The sequence below is a fragment of the Phymastichus coffea genome, unplaced genomic scaffold (assembly GCF_024137745.1).
Source record: "Phymastichus coffea isolate CEN01 unplaced genomic scaffold, Cenicafe_Pcof_1.1 PCOF00085, whole genome shotgun sequence".
NCBI classification, from domain to species: domain Eukaryota; kingdom Metazoa; phylum Arthropoda; class Insecta; order Hymenoptera; family Eulophidae; genus Phymastichus; species Phymastichus coffea.
Genome location: NW_026706896.1, coordinates 509,422 through 525,842, shown reverse-complemented (window position 1 = coordinate 525,842; position 16,421 = coordinate 509,422). Strand labels below are relative to the sequence as shown.

General features: G+C 32.9%; 7 protein-coding genes across 8 annotated transcripts in view; 4 read left to right on the top strand and 3 right to left on the bottom strand.

The window, feature by feature from the left end:
• Positions 1-4,864, top strand: part of LOC131668987 (rho guanine nucleotide exchange factor 11) — a 28,171-nt gene extending 23,307 nt beyond the window's left edge. For both annotated transcript variants that reach the window (XM_058943517.1, XM_058943518.1), the window contains 8 exons: positions 23-404; positions 696-1,440; positions 1,518-1,887; positions 1,956-2,132; positions 2,211-2,425; positions 2,551-2,707; positions 2,793-2,848; positions 2,918-4,864. In XM_058943517.1, the coding sequence (XP_058799500.1) occupies positions 23-404; positions 696-1,440; positions 1,518-1,887; positions 1,956-2,132; positions 2,211-2,425; positions 2,551-2,707; positions 2,793-2,848; positions 2,918-3,025 (2,210 nt within the window). In that variant the 3' untranslated portion in view covers positions 3,026-4,864. The remainder of the gene's footprint in view (positions 1-22; positions 405-695; positions 1,441-1,517; positions 1,888-1,955; positions 2,133-2,210; positions 2,426-2,550; positions 2,708-2,792; positions 2,849-2,917) is intronic.
• A 299-nt stretch (positions 4,865-5,163) lies between these two features.
• On the top strand, positions 5,164-7,095 carry LOC131668937 (dTTP/UTP pyrophosphatase). The gene is made up of 5 exons (XM_058943439.1): positions 5,164-5,323; positions 5,437-5,681; positions 5,746-5,892; positions 5,967-6,161; positions 6,956-7,095. The coding sequence occupies exons 1-4, from the start codon at positions 5,234-5,236 to the stop codon at positions 6,103-6,105; spliced, it is 621 nt and encodes a 206-aa protein (XP_058799422.1). The 5' UTR covers positions 5,164-5,233; the 3' UTR covers positions 6,106-6,161; positions 6,956-7,095.
• Positions 6,019-7,574, bottom strand: LOC131668936 (uncharacterized). The gene is made up of 3 exons (XM_058943438.1): positions 7,438-7,574; positions 6,939-7,225; positions 6,019-6,858 (listed from the first exon to the last, which is right to left on the bottom strand). Exons 1-3 carry the CDS (start codon positions 7,496-7,498, stop codon positions 6,529-6,531), a joined length of 678 nt encoding a protein of 225 aa, XP_058799421.1. The 5' UTR covers positions 7,499-7,574; the 3' UTR covers positions 6,019-6,528.
• A 165-nt stretch (positions 7,575-7,739) lies between these two features.
• On the top strand, positions 7,740-9,870 carry LOC131668938 (mitochondrial fission 1 protein). Its single transcript, XM_058943440.1, has 5 exons — positions 7,740-7,911; positions 8,450-8,659; positions 8,726-8,831; positions 8,924-9,010; positions 9,112-9,870. The coding sequence occupies exons 1-5, from the start codon at positions 7,867-7,869 to the stop codon at positions 9,123-9,125; spliced, it is 462 nt and encodes a 153-aa protein (XP_058799423.1). The 5' UTR covers positions 7,740-7,866; the 3' UTR covers positions 9,126-9,870.
• Positions 9,871-9,904: 34 nt separating this feature from the next.
• Positions 9,905-12,390, bottom strand: LOC131668979 (tectonic-3). The gene is made up of 4 exons (XM_058943504.1): positions 11,921-12,390; positions 11,616-11,852; positions 11,379-11,550; positions 9,905-11,311 (listed from the first exon to the last, which is right to left on the bottom strand). The coding sequence occupies exons 1-4, from the start codon at positions 12,260-12,262 to the stop codon at positions 10,029-10,031; spliced, it is 2,034 nt and encodes a 677-aa protein (XP_058799487.1). The 5' UTR covers positions 12,263-12,390; the 3' UTR covers positions 9,905-10,028.
• Positions 12,297-13,055, bottom strand: LOC131668980 (B9 domain-containing protein 2-like). The gene is made up of 3 exons (XM_058943505.1): positions 12,968-13,055; positions 12,540-12,800; positions 12,297-12,475 (listed from the first exon to the last, which is right to left on the bottom strand). Exons 1-3 carry the CDS (start codon positions 13,053-13,055, stop codon positions 12,297-12,299), a joined length of 528 nt encoding a protein of 175 aa, XP_058799488.1.
• Positions 13,056-13,208: 153 nt separating this feature from the next.
• On the top strand, positions 13,209-16,316 carry LOC131668939 (DNA mismatch repair protein Mlh1). Its single transcript, XM_058943441.1, has 8 exons — positions 13,209-13,433; positions 13,506-13,569; positions 13,653-13,852; positions 13,924-14,354; positions 14,440-15,448; positions 15,531-15,594; positions 15,675-15,873; positions 15,942-16,316. The coding sequence occupies exons 1-8, from the start codon at positions 13,315-13,317 to the stop codon at positions 16,226-16,228; spliced, it is 2,373 nt and encodes a 790-aa protein (XP_058799424.1). The 5' UTR covers positions 13,209-13,314; the 3' UTR covers positions 16,229-16,316.
• Positions 16,317-16,421: the final 105 nt, after the last annotated feature.

Here is a 16,421-nt window from a genome sequence, read left to right as displayed (position 1 = left end):
CGCAACGCAATTCTCTTCACAGAACTGTTTCACACGGAACGCTCGCACGTGCGTGCCCTCAAGGTCCTTTCACAAGTCTTCCACAAACCGTTGATGGACTCGCAAGTGTTGCCGCCCGACCAGATTCAACTGCTCTTCTCCAATCTCGACGAGATGGTTATATTGCATTCGCAATTCAACCAAGCGATGAAACGCAAGAGAAAGGAAAATCCATGTGTCGCTGACGTTGGTGATCTGCTACTGGAGATGTTCGACGGTGAAGCTGGTGAAGTTTTCGAAAGAGCTGCTTCCAAGTACTGCGCCAAGCAACAAGTGGCGTTGAGAGCTTTGAGGGATCAGAGACGCAAGGATCCCAAGCTTAATGCGTTTTTGAACGAGGTCGAGGCTAATCCACTTTGCAGAAGGTTTGTCATTTTTTTGCATATGTTTTGTTTTCTCGGACGATGATCTAACCACTACTCTTGATATCTTCCACATAACGAGTAAACATAATTTTTGCGTAGTACGAAAATACTTTAAATGACATATCAATAAATCTGATAATGAAGTTAATGTACTAGTAAATCAAAATTATTTGTGAAACTTGATATTACGGAACGTTTTCAAGAACGCGTCTAACAATAAGAAACAAGGTCTTTATAAATAAGCACAAGTTTTGTCGAATTAAGCTGAAAAAATCAATCTTCATATTGCAGGTTGCAGTTAAAGGATCACATATTAACGGGGATGCTGCGACTAACAAAGTACCCACTCCTATTTGACAACCTGGCAAAATACACTTCGGAACAGAACGAGAGAGAGCGAGCAGCGGTCATTCGTAGTTTGGAGCGTAGTCGTGAAATTCTGTCGCGAGTGAATCAAGCAGTTCGCGAGGCCGAAGATTATCATCGGTTAGCAGAGATTCAACGGCTGATCGATCGTTCGGCATTTGATAAATTCGAGCATCCGTGCGTGCAAGAATTTAAGAACCTTGATATTACTAAGCGTCGACTGATCTACGACGGTCCTCTTCAGTGGCGCGTCGTCAAGGCCAAACCAGTTGATCTCCACGTTGTTCTACTCGACGACCTGATACTCCTGCTACACCGTCAAGACGACAAGTATGCGCTTAAATTCATCAACCAGATGAACTCAGTGCTGAGTCCAATCGTCAGGGTGTCGACTGTTCTCGTCAGACAGAACGCTGTCGATAAGAATTCGCTCTATCTCGTAAATACATCTCAGAATGGCGCACAGATCTACGATCTTGTTGCCTCATCATCCGAGGAAAGGATATTGTGGTATAAACACATATCCGAGGCTGCTGAGGTGCATAAATCAAGAGATAAGGATGGTAGGAGGTCTATGCCACCGAGTTCGTCGTCTAATGAACTCGCCGAGTCGGCTGAAGACCAATTACTTCCCGAATCGAGTTCTGCGACTGCTACGTCTACACAATTGGTAAATATTTATTTGTCTATCCAGAATCGTTCGAACAAAAAAATATCAACCAATTAATTCTATGAATAAAAATACAGCAGGACACTGGAAGTGAGCCTCGTGCGAACGATAAAGCCGAGCAGGATAAGCAAAAAGAAGCTCCATCAGTGACAGATTCGTCAATAACAGCAACAACGACACCAACTCCAGCCAGACAATCGGGCGAGTCAATCGAGGCGTCATCATCGACATCTCGCGATGAAATCGAGACTATGGATGAAGCTACCAAGATTACAGCTGCTGCGAAGTCAGACCAGGATGAAAATGCTGCTGCTGCCGCTGCGTCGACTAATCTAACTGAAAATGTTCGATTGGTTACATGCACACAGTGCTCGCTCATCGACCCGCTCGAGGTTCATGTCGAGGAGAGGTCTGTGCATCTAGCTGAACCTGTATTGACTCCTATTGGTGTGTATTATTCTTAATAGTTTTGATTTTCGTTTAGATTAATAATTTTAATTGAAATAATATTGCAGAGTCACTGCGGCGAAAGGATGAAGTTATAAAGCAAGCGCTCATCGAAAAGCAATCCATCGTCGCAAATATACTCAATATTCCAAAGTCAGACGTAGAACATTTAGCTGAACCTACCTCGGAGCTTTCGGGTGTCGAGAAAGAGCCATCTGAACTTATACTTACAGCTATTGGTCAAGGTAAATATTTCGCTAATATTCGGCCTGAAACTAGGAAATATTTATTGTTCTGGTGTTATTATTGAAAAAATATTACAGCGAATCAATTGATTGAGCTGTTGAATACAGCATTGACAGTCAGTGAGACAGAGTCTGTGCTCGCCACGCAAAGCTTGACTGCTCCGGCCGTTGGTTGTGAGACTACGGGTTGTCCAACTCCACGACCACATCCTCGTAATCTTGAGCCTACAATTCCAGTCTCTACACTCCAACCTCTTTGCAATACCCTCACGTCGCAACTCTCTCAGCTCCTTGTAAGTATTTCTTGAATTTATAAATTTTCTTAGATCTATAGATATTGTAAACTCATTATGATCTTATCATTTCAATATCATTATTTAAAAATGATTCTTCAATAATGTTCACAATGATTTTACAGAAAATCGTTAAAGAAAGAGACGAAGAAAGAGAAAGATTACGGAAAGAACTACGACGTAGTCGGGAAAGGCTTCACGCAATCGATACGGAAGCGCAGCGTCGAGAAGCGACTGATTTACATTCTACGTCATCCGAAATCACAACGCAAAATAACTATGGTAAGTATAACATCTATTTTTAATATGTAACATTTCTGCCAAAGTTTATAAAGAGCTTGAAATTTCATCTTTATGTTTTTTGCAGCAGGTACGACAGACAAAGTTAATCAAGATTCATGCAATGATAGAACAAACTACGAGGTAAAGTACTTTTTTGGAAATATACACTTGTGTAACATGAGTATTTAATGAAAAACCTGATATTTTTAGATATTCGTTGATATGGAAAATGATCCAGGTACATCAACACCGACGAATCTCGTTGAAGAGACAAAAACGACGTCGGATAAAGAAGTCATGGGTGACAGCGTGGGTTGACATGTTTAAAATATTCTGCCAGAATTGCAGACCCGATGCATTTTTAAGTGCGTTTCCGCAATTCTTTGCTCAGTATCAAATAATGTTGCGCTAACGAGCATTAGACAAGCGAAGAATTACGACTTTTAAGAGATAAAAACACTTGCTCCGTTAAGAAAAAAGGCAGGGTAGCATAACAAATTTAGATACCTATTTACTGAATCGTGGGGCTTCAGTTTAACGTGCGATGTTAAATACTCGCTAATGATTTCGTGCAATCGAACAAAAAAATCTGACAGTTCAGCGCAATGAAAAAGACTCTATGGTTTTTACTATTCAGGTGGAAAAAGATGTAGCTGACTTAATAATTATCTTCCTATTTTTTCAATGTATAACGTCATGTAAAGTGCCTTTTTTGTACACACTTTTTTATACTAAACTAGCATGTCAACGATATAAAAACAAAACGTAAGTTTTAAAGGTCAAGGTACACGTCAGGAAAAGCCTTACAATTCTTACAAAACTACAAAGACTTGAGATATCGAAAATTCCGATGATTTTATGAAAAACATTCGTAATGAGATTTTGACAGTTATAACTTTTAGACTATACAGCTATACCCAGTTCCGAACTTTTTATGCGAACCATATACATACTCTCTAAATACCAATTTGTGTGAAATTAAGACTTAATGTTTGACATTTTTGATAGACTGTTTTTGTGTGGTACACATCAAGTAACAAGAGAAAGGAAAGTTTCACCGCAGTTCAGTTGTTCCTTTTTAAACGATTGATGAACTTTACAATTTATTGTTATATATATTGGTGCTTTATTAATTTTTGATAAGTTGAGCTACAAAGTTTGTTGTAGTTATAAGATAAATTAACAGCAGAACCGGTTGATTCTACGATGCATATTTTTAGGTGATCTACGTTAAGATTCTATAAGCTAGAAGAACAAAGTTTGATTTTAGCTTAGCACGAAATCATTTAGCGAGTGTTGAATTATACATAATTAACACAATATTCCACATTCATTGGAACAAAAATATAGAGATGAGATAAATATATAAGCAAATATTATGAACATATACATATAAATAAATTATAAGTAAATAAATTAATGAATTTAAAATACAAGAATGTAGTACATGTATAAAGGAAATATTTAATAATTTTGTTAGATCGTAGAGTCATAGTGGCGATTATTATTTTTTAGTTATATTATTAGTTGTATTTTATCATTATCATCATCATCGTATTATCATAATTTCTGAATTAAAGCGCATATCAAATGGAAACTGTCACTGTGTATTTATGTAAATTTCAAACCTTTTTATATATGTTTATATAATTTTTTTTTAAATTTTTTATTAACGTTGCTGTTCACATATTTTTGGGATTCGAAAATTCGAAACATAGACTTACATATATCATGCAAATCAACTTTGAATATGTACACAAGGTATTATAGACAATTTTGTCACTATTTACTGACGATACTTTACCTCGATTTTTTCAATAAATAACACTTCAAATATTTACAGAACTACAATATATTTTACGCAACAAAGTTTGATACAAATGCTTACTACATTTTTAAATACAACTTACAGTTTCTGGTACTCAATACATTCTTTCGCTTTTTGCAAAAATATAATGTAGAAGGAAAGTTAAAGACATTTTGAAAAATTGTTGCGTATTTTTTATGGAATAATATTGTACGAAATGTAAAATTTGATAAGCCATATATACTCGAAATTTGTCATGAAAACTTTTTTCCCCTATCACTTCTTTTTAACACTGATCTGCTGAAACATAAATAAAGAATTTGTATACCAATATTTTGGCTTATATTATTCCCTGACTTGAACAAATTTTAACAACCTTTCAGTGTACGCACTCTTGTAAAAATAAATGTTTCAAAAAATTGAAATTGGAATATCAAAGTATAAGATGACATTTTTTAATTTAATTTTCTTTTTATTAATCTTTTCCGAAAAAAAAATGTTTTAAATAAAGATTTTATATTTTCATAATTTTTGTTTTAATACGTTGGAAAATTTTCCGAGTGAGATAAGATAATACGTTACAAGATAATATCACGTCATCTAAAAACATGTTGATATTTTTCTAACCTATTTTTAGTTTAATATAAAAGTAAAGCCGACCTCAACAAAGAAGTCACTTTAATGTATCGTGTTTGTTTAAATAATATTGATAATAAGTAATGTTACAGTCTACTACAAAAAGTCTGTTAGAAGGAAGAGTCATTCTAGCAAGTGGCTCACCGAGAAGACGAGAAATTCTTGAAAATTTAGTACGTTTTCGAAATAATTTATATTGTTCAACATTAAATACATTTTTATAGTATAAAATATATATTGTTAATATGATATCTTATATTATTTAATGATTTTTTCAATTAAATAGGGTTTAAAGATTGAAATTATACCATCAACATTTGATGAAAAATTAAATCGGAGTAACTATAAAAATCATGGTGATTTTGTTGCTGATTTGGCTGCACATAAAGTTCAAGATGTTTTTAAACGTCTGAAAGAAAATAGTGATAGTGCAGTGTCTCTAATCATTGGAGCTGATACTATTGTTACCAAAGGAAATGAAATTTATGGAAAGCCTACGGATAAGAAAGATGCATTTACAACACTGTCATTGTAAGTGAATTGTACCAACTAATTTTAAAAGTGTAATGATGTAATTTTCATATTTGTTTTTCAGCCTTGCAGGTAAAACTCATACTGTTTTTACTGGAGTTTGTCTAAAAACTCTGGAAAAAGAAGTGAAATTTTGGAACTCCACAGAAGTCACATTTGGAAATATATCTATGGATCAAATAAATGCTTATGTTGAAACTGGAGAACCATTGTGAGATTTTTGGACAATTAAAACATGGTTGGAAACATCTTGAATAAAGTTAACTTAATAATTTTTATTTACAGAGATAAAGCTGGAGGCTATGGAATACAAGGAGTTGGAGGTTGTTTTGTGGAAAAAATAAATGGAGACTTCTATACAGTAGTGGGTTTGCCGCTTTATTCCACAATAAAACATTTGAACAACTTATTCTGTGAAGTATGACACACTGTAAATACAATGAAAATGACAACTATGAGAGTACTTACAAATGGTAATCTGTAAGTTTAATACATATTGTGATAAATATTAGTATAGTCAATAATACATAATACTACAAAAATACACGTTACAGAAGTCTTATATTGCACATTGACTAAAAAAATTAATGGTTACTAAAATACTGTGAGAAAATATAATATACTGTTGACACATACTTATATGTTAGAATTCATAATGATAGAAAAAAACAGTTTTTTCTCAACTTTTTAAGCTTTTCATTTATATGCATTTTAACAATGCCTTGATTTCACTTTAACTAATAGGACACAATATTATGTATAAAAAATACTGATCAAATCTAATAATCTGAAGATTTCAATGTAGACTAGAATTTCATTGAACTAAAATATACTCATATTATTATTTCTACTTTTTATCTTTTAAATTATACTTTAGCCACTCTTGAAAATATTTATCTAAGTATGAACATGGCCTACATACTTCATCTCCCTTCTCAACTATTATTGTACATGATTCATGTCTCCATCGATTACTATAAAAGTCTTTATATCCATATCTTAACAATATTTCTTGATCATCTTCAATGTTGGGTCCTCCTTTACAAACTGCCATATTTACCACTTCCGCAAAAGATTGTTCAAAATCTTCTTGAGTATTTTCAATATCTAGAGTTTTTTCTACCACTAGCTTATCTAACACAAAGGCTTTGAATTTCAAATGATCAGTTAAAATTACCTGAAAATTAAATCACAACTATTATTAGAGTTTAATTATGAAATAATTTATTTACTGATATTTAATAAAACTTATATTACTTGTTTTTTATATGAAGGTGACATTGTTATGTTGAACAAAGCAAATGTTATTTCTGACAAAACAATAGCTCGATTTGGCGGTGGAACTCTGTGAATACCCCATGAACGATTGGACAGTGTCAAATCATATGGTCCATCATAGAATAACTCAAAGAACATGTTAAATAATTGCAATGGAGGAGGTGGAGGAGGTAATATTGTAGTTTCAGATGGTGGATTTTTGGATTTAACAAGACATTCTCTCTTTGCTGGAGGACTGTCACTACTATCTTCTGCAAGTTTTTTTTCTGTAAATAAAAAATTAATAAGTCAAATTTGAAAAAAAAAAATAAAAAATATAACTAAAAATGATATGACGTTAGCATTAAATAACTACATATATCGTATATTATCTTCAAATTTACTGAATCTGAACTGTAAATGAAATATTTGCTACTTTTATATATACGTGTTTTAAATAAATTTATAAAACAGAATAAATAGCATAATGTTAACCTACTTTGAGTCTCAGTTTCCGAAGTTTCTTGTGGTTCATTTTTCACCTGTACTTTAGTCTCCATACTAATTATTTCAACAACCCGTTCTGACAACGATTTTCACGACCACCTGCTTCTATCTAAATCTTTGGTTATTCTTTTCTCAATGAAAAAATAAGATGACCTGGGCGTATTGCGCGTCACTTTGAAGATTGGCGTCCTAGCTCTTAATTGGCGTAGGCTGAAGGCACTGTCATATCAATTTCCAGTACCAAATTATCATTTTTCACAAACGTGCATTCAGAACACGCGGTATAAGTTCGAAAAAAAACTCTGCGCGGACGATATAAAAACAAACCCAACCTTATCTGGCAGTTCTTCCAACCTAACCTAAGAAGTAGAGCGACATCTCTAATTAAAAAAACGCCATATTTTTTGTTGTCAACGGCAAGATGGAGGACGTATTGGACGAGATCGTCTCTCACGAAGATTTAAAAGTAAGCTGTTGCAAATTAAATAATTTTTGAGAGATTTGCAAATGTACGAAAAATATATACAAATTTATTTGGCATCGTTTATTATCGATTTCTCGTGCTTTCAAATATAATGCAAAAGTATGCTAAGTTTTTTAGAGGTTATAGTTCGTAAACAGTAAAAATTTGTTTCATGTCAAATTAGTTATCTTGAAATGTATTTATTAACGTTTTATTTATTTATGTGCACCGAACTTAATAAATTAACATAAAATACTCTGGAATAATGAAAATCCTATTAATTACTTTTGCAAAATGAATTTACGCTTATTTCATGATGGATGAGTCACTTCTAAAATCATTTCAATGCACTTATTAATGGAACTTAACTGTCTTGAATTCAAGACTGAATATCAAATCTGACCTATTACGTCGTTTGACATGATAAGAACTTTGATTTATCATTGATTAAAAGAAACTAATGAATATTTTTTCTCTGTGTACTAATATAATTTACCACAATTTAGCATAAACTTACAATATTAATGTAAATTATTTTCAGAGATTTGAATGTGAATACAATGAGCAATTACTAAAAGGCGTAGTTGATCACAAAATTCAGTTTCAATATGCGTGGTGTTTGGTTCGCAGCAAGTACTCCACAGATATAAGAAAAGGAATAATGTTATTACACGATTTGTATGGCAAAAATGGGGATAATGAAAAGAGAGACTGCTTATATTATCTTGCTATTGGCAATGCTAGAATCAAGGTAGTGATTATTTCATTATATACAGGATACTTACTTTGCAAGATTGTATATTAAACATTTTTTCAGGAATATTCAAAGGCATTGCAATATGTTAGAAGTTTTCTCTTGATAGAACCTGGAAATATCCAAGTACAGCGCTTGGAAGTACTAATAAAGAAAAAAATGGACAGAGGTAATTTTTCCATGATTAGTATTTTAATGTCGAACAAAATTTATTAATCCACAATTTGGATGCTGCTATAAGTGTTTCTTTTCAATTTTCAGAGGGTCTGAAAGGTATGGCAATTGCAGGAGGAATCATTGTGGGTATGGCAGGGATCTTAGGCTTCGGTATTGCAATGGCGAAAAAAGGTTAGAATAATGAAGCGAACATAACAATGACAAAAAGAAAATAGCAATGACAAACTTACCAATCAAAACATGCTGATTAAAATCATGGCATCTGATTACAGACAGGAAAAACTAGCATATAACCAGCAACGACTTAAAAGATCTTGTCTTTGTATTGTTTGGCCAACAAAGCCTTATTGTAGCTTAAGAGGCTGGATCCTCATGTTGAAATGTATACGTTTGATGTCACACACCATCTTCGAAGCTTGGTTGTTTTTGTTTAATGAAGGGCATATCAATACTAACATAATTCAATTTTTATTAGTATAATGTGTTGAATTAGATTTTGTATTTAAGGTTTGAAAATATTGCAGTGGTCTAGTATTAATTTCTAAGAGCGTGTTATTTGTCTTGTTTAAATTATACATAGTATTAATTATTCAATTTTAAAAATCCGTGTTGTAAAATATAAATGCATTTTACAAGGTCCTTGCAATGTTTCAATGTTCGGAAATTATAAAAAAATGTCTTTACCTTGGTGGTCCTCCAAATGCTGATGCTATGTAAATTATGCAGAAATTACAATTATGCATTCTATACATTTAGTGTAATAGTTTTACATTTAATTATTTATTATTTACACTGTTTATTCAAAATTTCTCACAATCGTATCAGCTGTCTTAGTTTGAAATTTTTTAATAAGAAATCTTTGTAGTTTCTAATAACATGTAAATAAGCCGATAATTTTTTACATTCGTTTTTTGAAATTTGATGAAAAGTTTCCTAAGGTCATAACGTTTCTATAAAACGATTCATAAATGTAAGAATACATGATGATAATGTTACTTTTACAAATGTAAAATGTTATTATTTACAATAAACGTATTGGTTTAATAATTTTTAAATCACTTTATTTCATTAATTTACATTTCATCGCAAATTCCATTTAAAACCGTCAACTATACAGAAAGTTTATAAATCTTATAGGATATATGAACGAACACACTTCGAAATTCCTTGTTCGACATCGACTTAAAATCTAAGACATTAAAATCAAACACACAAAAATACTAGCTTTAAAACTGAAATAATTATATAGAAAAGGTGCGTGTGACTTTGAGTGACTCAAAAACGGATAAAAAAAGTCGTAAGGCAAACTTATATCTAAATTAGGCCCACCAGCAATATGATAGCGTGTAGGTCGAGAGACATCATGAAAAGACACGAAACTTACGAGTTCCAATTGCAATGTCTCTTGACAATTTCTGCCAGTACACTTGGGCCACTTCAAGTCAACTTCATCGGAGAACGTTACGCCAACTCCCAAAATCACGTGATTATTATTTATGCCAGGTTTTGACATCAACGAATGTACGATATTAAATGCAACTGATGTCACTATTCCGGAACATTGAATTTCATTCTCCAGCAATTGTGCGGTGATGACATTCTGCGGAACTTTATCAATAAACATCTTAGCCCAACTGTTGGTGTCGTTGTCGAAAACGTTACCGGTCTTGGAAACGAATTGCCTATCAAAGGTCGGTTTTTCAAATCTCTTCAACGTCATAAAATCGATGATCGCCTCGAAAGTATGGTTTTGCAACTTGATACAGGCCGATGTGGAGAAGTTTGACTTCACCACGACCGAACATCTTAACTTGATGTTTTCCAAAAACTTCACTGGGTATCTGTCAACTTCGCTGCAAATCCCACTTTTGTCCGCTATCGGCAGAGTCAAGTGTTGACGAGTTTTGTTGAAAACTATGTACTTCTCCTCTACCTCGCCAGTCTTGTTCGAAACTTGGGTTCCGATGAAAATTGGCTTTCCACCAATGTATCCGGGATTTCCACTTCTTTCAAATATCAAAGATCGATTTAAATTAACCCACTTGTATTGTACTTCGATCTCTTGTTTGAAACTACTCTTAACGTTAGCTAGTTGAAAGTATACTTCGATATGTTTAATGCCCTCGCTTCCGTTATGAAAAATAACGTATCTAACTTTTTTAGCTACATTGTTACAAACATTTTCCGTGCAGAAACCCTGAACAGTCTTGTTGGTTTTACATGATGTCCATGACTCGGCACAATAGGATGCGTTAGCTGTTTGGCAAACGTTTTTCGGACAGCTTGTAAGCAAATGCTGCGGATTGAATTTCAATGGCTGAGCAAGTACGTTAATTTGACTAAAATTAGCTGGAAAAAGAAATGCGTTCTTGTTATTGAGATAAACTTGGTGACAAGAACTTTTCCAGTCTTCGAGGAATTTGACAGTTTTTCTGAAATCACATTCTTCGCCAAAACCGGTCTGTGGAAGCTCTGGAATAAAGGAATATTTTTACTCGAGTTATACAACTTATCTCGATTGCGATTTATTTAATCTTACCGAAAAGTTGCAAAGAATTTCTATGGATTTTCCATAATGCATCGGCGTATTTGTACGAATTCGTGATGTTATATTCTGGCAGATCTATTTTCTTTGCGTCAAGTTTCCATTTGAATCTGGATGGCTTGTTGTTATCGATAACTTTTTTAAAACTTTTCTCATCTTCAATTTGCTAAGAACAAAAACAAGTGTAATAAAAAGAAATGAAAAGTCGCGTAAATACAATAAATAATTTACCAAATGACTAGTCGCACTGTATACAGGAGGAAGATTATCAGAGGCAATGCAAAATAAACTATCGGCAACCTTTTCCAGGATAAATCTCGTGTCGTTTTTCCGGAAAAACGGTTTGTCACGGCAATACCATGTGTCTTTTTCTTTCTCAATTTCGCGATCGACGCAGGTCGAAAAAACTTTGTAATGATATTCTGTACAATCCAAGTCGCAACAACAGTTGATATCGCAAACGCTAGTCTAAAGAAGAACAATTATTGGCATTGTGTCATAACAGAAAAGTGAAGATACATGATTTCGCGACTTACGGTTAAATCACAACCACAAAATTTATTCTTGGATCTCTCTTCTAAAATCTCTTGAATTTTTGAAGATTCTAAATTTTGCTGAAGATCTACTTCGCTATCTATGCTACTCTCAGTTGTACTTGTGGTTTTTGTATTGTCCGGAAATTTAAAAATACTCGTTGCTAACTCCTTAATATTTATATTCTCAAATATATCGTCGCCGGCAAAATCTGCAATAGTTGTATTTTCACAAAATGAACTATTTACACAAGCGTCGCTCGCCTCGTTTCCTTGATCTCCAAATAAGCAAGTGGAGAGAGAAATCAGATACGCAATGAGAAGAACTTTGTTAATTTTACCCATCTTGATTAATTTACGCCATACCCTATCTTTCAGGTCATAAATGACAGCCAAACTTGTCGAAATTTCTCACAAGCACATACAAATCAATTTGAATTGTACCCATACTTTCTGTGAGCAGTTCAAATCTATCGTCGGCGTTTACTAATACGTCTGGAGATTTCAATTGCAATGTTGTACCCAAGAATTTGTCCTTTAATCTGTCATGCCAGTTACCTGAATCATTTCAAATAATCACCGAATCAAAGTAATTTACAGGTAGTAGTTATAAACAATTTACCTATTGGCTTCCAAGTGTGACACTCAACAGAATGAAAACCGGGCTTCAAAGGAATACTGCAAGTTCCATAAGAAACGAATAATATCCTGTTGAATTCGTCCCTGCAAAATACTTGCAACAAGACTTTGGGAGATCCTTGCAAGGTCTGCGTTGCAAAGTGAATATCTACAGGATGATCCCAAATTGGTTCATTGGAATATGGGTCACAGCATTCTTGCGTTTGTCCCTCGTCATTCCCGTTGATAATTTTCCATCCACTGCCTAAAAAAGGCCAAGTAACACGCACACTCATGAAAGAGCGACAAAATAGTAACGGTCGTCAATAACCATGATTTTCTATTTTTAAATAAGTGATTTTTCGCGACGTATTCTTTTATAATGTAAAAGATTACAGCTTTAAATTTAAGTTACAAGAAAAAATATACTACCAGTCGAAAAACTCCACTTGCAAAACAAGCGAGATCGTTGAAAGTTCCTTGCCGATGTGATTGTTCCTATTAGATGCAACTCAGCCATCATGCAATCGATGAAAACGTCGAAATGTTTGTAAATTTGTCTTTACTCGTCGTCTTGGCAACCGTACGACGGTTGCTTTTCAATTCAAATTAAATTAATGTAATATATATACGGCCCTGCGGCGCGCGCATGTAACATATATAACCTCGATCATGTGCCATACAATAAATTCAAAATACGGGAGAAAATGATCTTTAACGTGTGTTTTTTTTGCTTCTTGGTTCTTTCCAAAACGTGATTATTAACATAAATCGTTAAAATGTCAGTAGAAACCCCAGGTAAAATAAGAAAACTTGATGAAGTGGTTGTTAATCGCATTGCTGCTGGTGAAATTATCCAAAGACCGGCAAATGCTTTAAAAGAGTTAATAGAAAACAGGTAAACTTATTTAACAATCATAGGCCAAACTACATCATTTTTCAATTTTCAAAAAGACACTGTAATTTTTAGCCTTGATGCCAAATCAACAAATATTCAAGTGTCAGTAAAAGAAGGTGGCCTCAAGTTACTACAAGTTTGTTTTTAAATTTGCCTGTAAAAATAAAAATCAAATATACCCTACTACTGATTGCTTAAAAACAATTGTTCTTTCAATAGATCCAGGACAATGGTACTGGTATTCGAAAAGAGGACATGAACATTGTTTGTGAACGTTTCACTACAAGTAAATTGCAAAATTTTGATGATCTCAAAGCTATTTCAACTTTTGGCTTCAGAGGAGAAGCTTTAGCTAGTATTAGCCATGTTGCACAACTCACAATAACAACAAAGACAGCTAGTGAAAAATGTGCTTACAAGTAATAACGATTATTTATTTAAAATCTTTTATTATTTGCTATATTCGTAAACCAGATGTATTTTATTATAGAGCAATATATGTAGATGGTAAGCCTAAAGCATCACCAGTTCCTACTGCTGGTAATCAAGGAACTATAATTACAGTAGAAAATTTATTTTATAATGTGGCAACCAGAAGAAAAGCTTTATCAAGCCATTCTGAGGAATTTTCAAGAATTTCAGAAGTTGTCACTAAATATGCAGTCCACAATCCTAACGTTGGCTTTACTTTGAAAAAGTATGGTCAATCATCAACAGATGTACGTACTCCACATTCGTCTACAACTGTGAATAACATTCGCACTCTGTATGGAAATTGTATTGCTAGGGAATTATTAGAAATTGAACTTGATGATAAAACATATCATTTTAAACTTCACGCATTTGTGACTAATGCAAACTATTCAAACAAGAAAATGACTCTTTTATTATTTATTAATAATCGCCTTGTTGATTCATCTGGTAATTAGGATGTGTACATAAATTTATATATATTATAGCCTTTAATTTAGTTAGAAAATTATTAATTGACCAATAATTTTTTCAGCAATAAAAAGAACAATTGAAGATCTTTATACAGTTTATTTACCTAAAAAAGGTCATCCATGGTGTTATCTTTCCCTAGAAATAGATCCTCAGAATGTTGATGTTAATGTGCATCCAACAAAGCATGAAGTTCGATTTCTTCATGAGGATATTATAGTTGAGAAAATCAAAATTGCTCTTGATGAAAAACTTGCAGCAAATAATGCATCTAGGACTTTTTATATCTCTACAAAACTTCCAAAATTAGATTTGACACAAGAAGCAATCTCAGAAACTCAAAATGATGCAGAAAAAGATAAAACTAAAAAAGTTTATCCGAAACATATGATTCGTACCAGTTCAACAGATCAAAAGCTTGACAAGTTTAATTTTATTCATGAAATTGTTGATAAGGATGATGCAAGAACTGATAGAATTATACAAAACCTAGAAAATACAAAGAAGCTTTTACGTCCTGAAAAGTTACTTTTTAATGATAATACATCAGCATTGGAAAATGAAGGAATAGGTATTTTCAGAACTGCATCTGATTTAATTACATCTAAAAAAACCAATAAACCAAATCCAGCTGTTGAAATATTAGAGCAGGATAAACTTGAACTATCTGTTATACAAAATGTGAAATGTGCTAGAAACGAAATTGAGAATGTAAGTGAACCAAGTAAGAATGTTAGTAAAACAAAATCATCAGACCAAGCAAATATTGATGTTCGAACCCCTGAAAATAATCATAGTTGCTCTAAAAAGGTAACAAAAGAAAATGCAGAGAATGAGAATGCAATTCCAGAATGTAGACCTCTTGTAGAATTCAAATCATATTCAGTCAATGAAATTCAAGTTGAAACGAAATTACTAAGTATTCTAACACTTAGAAAAGAAGTAGAAGACACATATCATGCAGTTCTACGTAAAATTTTGTCTGAACTAATTTTTGTTGGCTGTGTTAATGAAACATTTGCATTAATTCAAAGTGGAACAAAGCTGTATATTACTAATACTCGAGAACTTGTGTGAGTTTAAAAGTTATATACCATTTATTTATTGTTTTGGTTGTAATTATATGAAATGCTTTGTTTTTCAAATTTCATCCAGGGAGGAACTATTTTATGAAATAATGCTGTATGACTTTGCCAACTATGGAGTTATAAAATTTTCAGTAAATTAAAACAATGTCTTCTTAAATTTATCGTCATGAAATGATCAATTTTTAATATAATCAACATTTTATGAGTACAGGAACCATTGCAAATTAAAGACCTAGCTGTACTTGGACTTGATTGTGAAGAAGCTGGCTGGACAGAAGAAATAGGAGAGAAGGAAGAATTGGCAGAACGTGTTCAGGAACTATTACTTGAAAAGGCAGATATGTTAAGACAGTATTTTTCAATTTACATTGATAAGAAAGGCCAGCTTAAATCTTTACCAATATTATTAGGTAATAAAATTTTGTAATGGATTTACTTGTTATGATATGCATTGAATTGAATTATCTCTTGTTTTTAGAAAATTATTTTCCTAATCCTGCAGAACTCCCATTATATTTGTTGAGATTATCAACTGAAGTGGATTGGAGTAAAGAAAAACCATGTTTCCATGATATTTGTCGCGAAACTGCGAGATTCTATAGTAAAATAGACACCACCAACGATTCTTGGCAACATACAACAGAGCACATTTTATATAGTGCTATCAAAGAAAGTTTACTGCCACCACAGCATTTTGCACATGACTCAAGTATTCTAGAAATCGCTAATCTACCTGATTTGTACAGAGTGTTTGAACGATGTTGAACTTTCAAATGAAAGCTTACTCTTAAATGTATTATTTATATTTTTGTACACTTTATAATGTAAGTTTCAATACATGATTTTCGTTATTTTGTCGATTGTTTGCATTAATTATATAACAATCCTCAAAACACAATATTCACTTAATTTTGTCTTTTATTAACAAATAATTATTTTCAATTTGTAATGTACAGCA

Bases quoted from the DNA above. Each gene is read 5' to 3' on its own strand.
- LOC131668937 (XM_058943439.1), top strand. From the start codon at position 5,234: ATGTTACAGTCTACTACAAAAAGTCTGTTAGAAGGAAGAGTCATTCTA. The intron at 5,324-5,436 runs GTACGTTTTCGA...TCAATTAAATAG, and splicing joins GAGAAATTCTTGAAAATTTA to GGTTTAAAGATTGAAATTAT. The intron at 5,893-5,966 runs GTGAGATTTTTG...TTTTATTTACAG, and splicing joins GTTGAAACTGGAGAACCATT to AGATAAAGCTGGAGGCTATG.
- LOC131668936 (XM_058943438.1), bottom strand. From the start codon at position 7,498: ATGGAGACTAAAGTACAGGTGAAAAATGAACCACAAGAAACTTCGGAA. The intron at 7,226-7,437 runs GTAGGTTAACAT...TTTTATTTACAG, and splicing joins TTCGGAAACTGAGACTCAAA to AAAAAAAACTTGCAGAAGAT. The intron at 6,859-6,938 runs GTAATATAAGTT...TTTAATTTTCAG, and splicing joins CACCTTCATATAAAAAACAA to GTAATTTTAACTGATCATTT.
- LOC131668938 (XM_058943440.1), top strand. From the start codon at position 7,867: ATGGAGGACGTATTGGACGAGATCGTCTCTCACGAAGATTTAAAA. The intron at 7,912-8,449 runs GTAAGCTGTTGC...AATTATTTTCAG, and splicing joins TCTCTCACGAAGATTTAAAA to AGATTTGAATGTGAATACAA. The intron at 8,660-8,725 runs GTAGTGATTATT...ACATTTTTTCAG, and splicing joins TTGGCAATGCTAGAATCAAG to GAATATTCAAAGGCATTGCA.
- LOC131668979 (XM_058943504.1), bottom strand. From the start codon at position 12,262: ATGGGTAAAATTAACAAAGTTCTTCTCATTGCGTATCTGATTTCTCTC. The intron at 11,551-11,615 runs GTAAATTATTTA...TTTTGTTCTTAG, and splicing joins ACAGTGCGACTAGTCATTTG to CAAATTGAAGATGAGAAAAG. The intron at 11,312-11,378 runs GTAAGATTAAAT...CCTTTATTCCAG, and splicing joins AAATTCTTTGCAACTTTTCG to AGCTTCCACAGACCGGTTTT.
- LOC131668980 (XM_058943505.1), bottom strand. From the start codon at position 13,055: ATGGCTGAGTTGCATCTAATAGGAACAATCACATCGGCAAGGAACTTT. The intron at 12,801-12,967 runs GTAGTATATTTT...GGCCTTTTTTAG, and splicing joins CAAGTGGAGTTTTTCGACTG to GCAGTGGATGGAAAATTATC. The intron at 12,476-12,539 runs GTAAATTGTTTA...GAAATGATTCAG, and splicing joins TCACACTTGGAAGCCAATAG to GTAACTGGCATGACAGATTA.
- LOC131668939 (XM_058943441.1), top strand. From the start codon at position 13,315: ATGTCAGTAGAAACCCCAGGTAAAATAAGAAAACTTGATGAAGTGGTT. The intron at 13,570-13,652 runs GTTTGTTTTTAA...TTCTTTCAATAG, and splicing joins GTGGCCTCAAGTTACTACAA to ATCCAGGACAATGGTACTGG. The intron at 13,853-13,923 runs GTAATAACGATT...ATTTTATTATAG, and splicing joins AGTGAAAAATGTGCTTACAA to AGCAATATATGTAGATGGTA.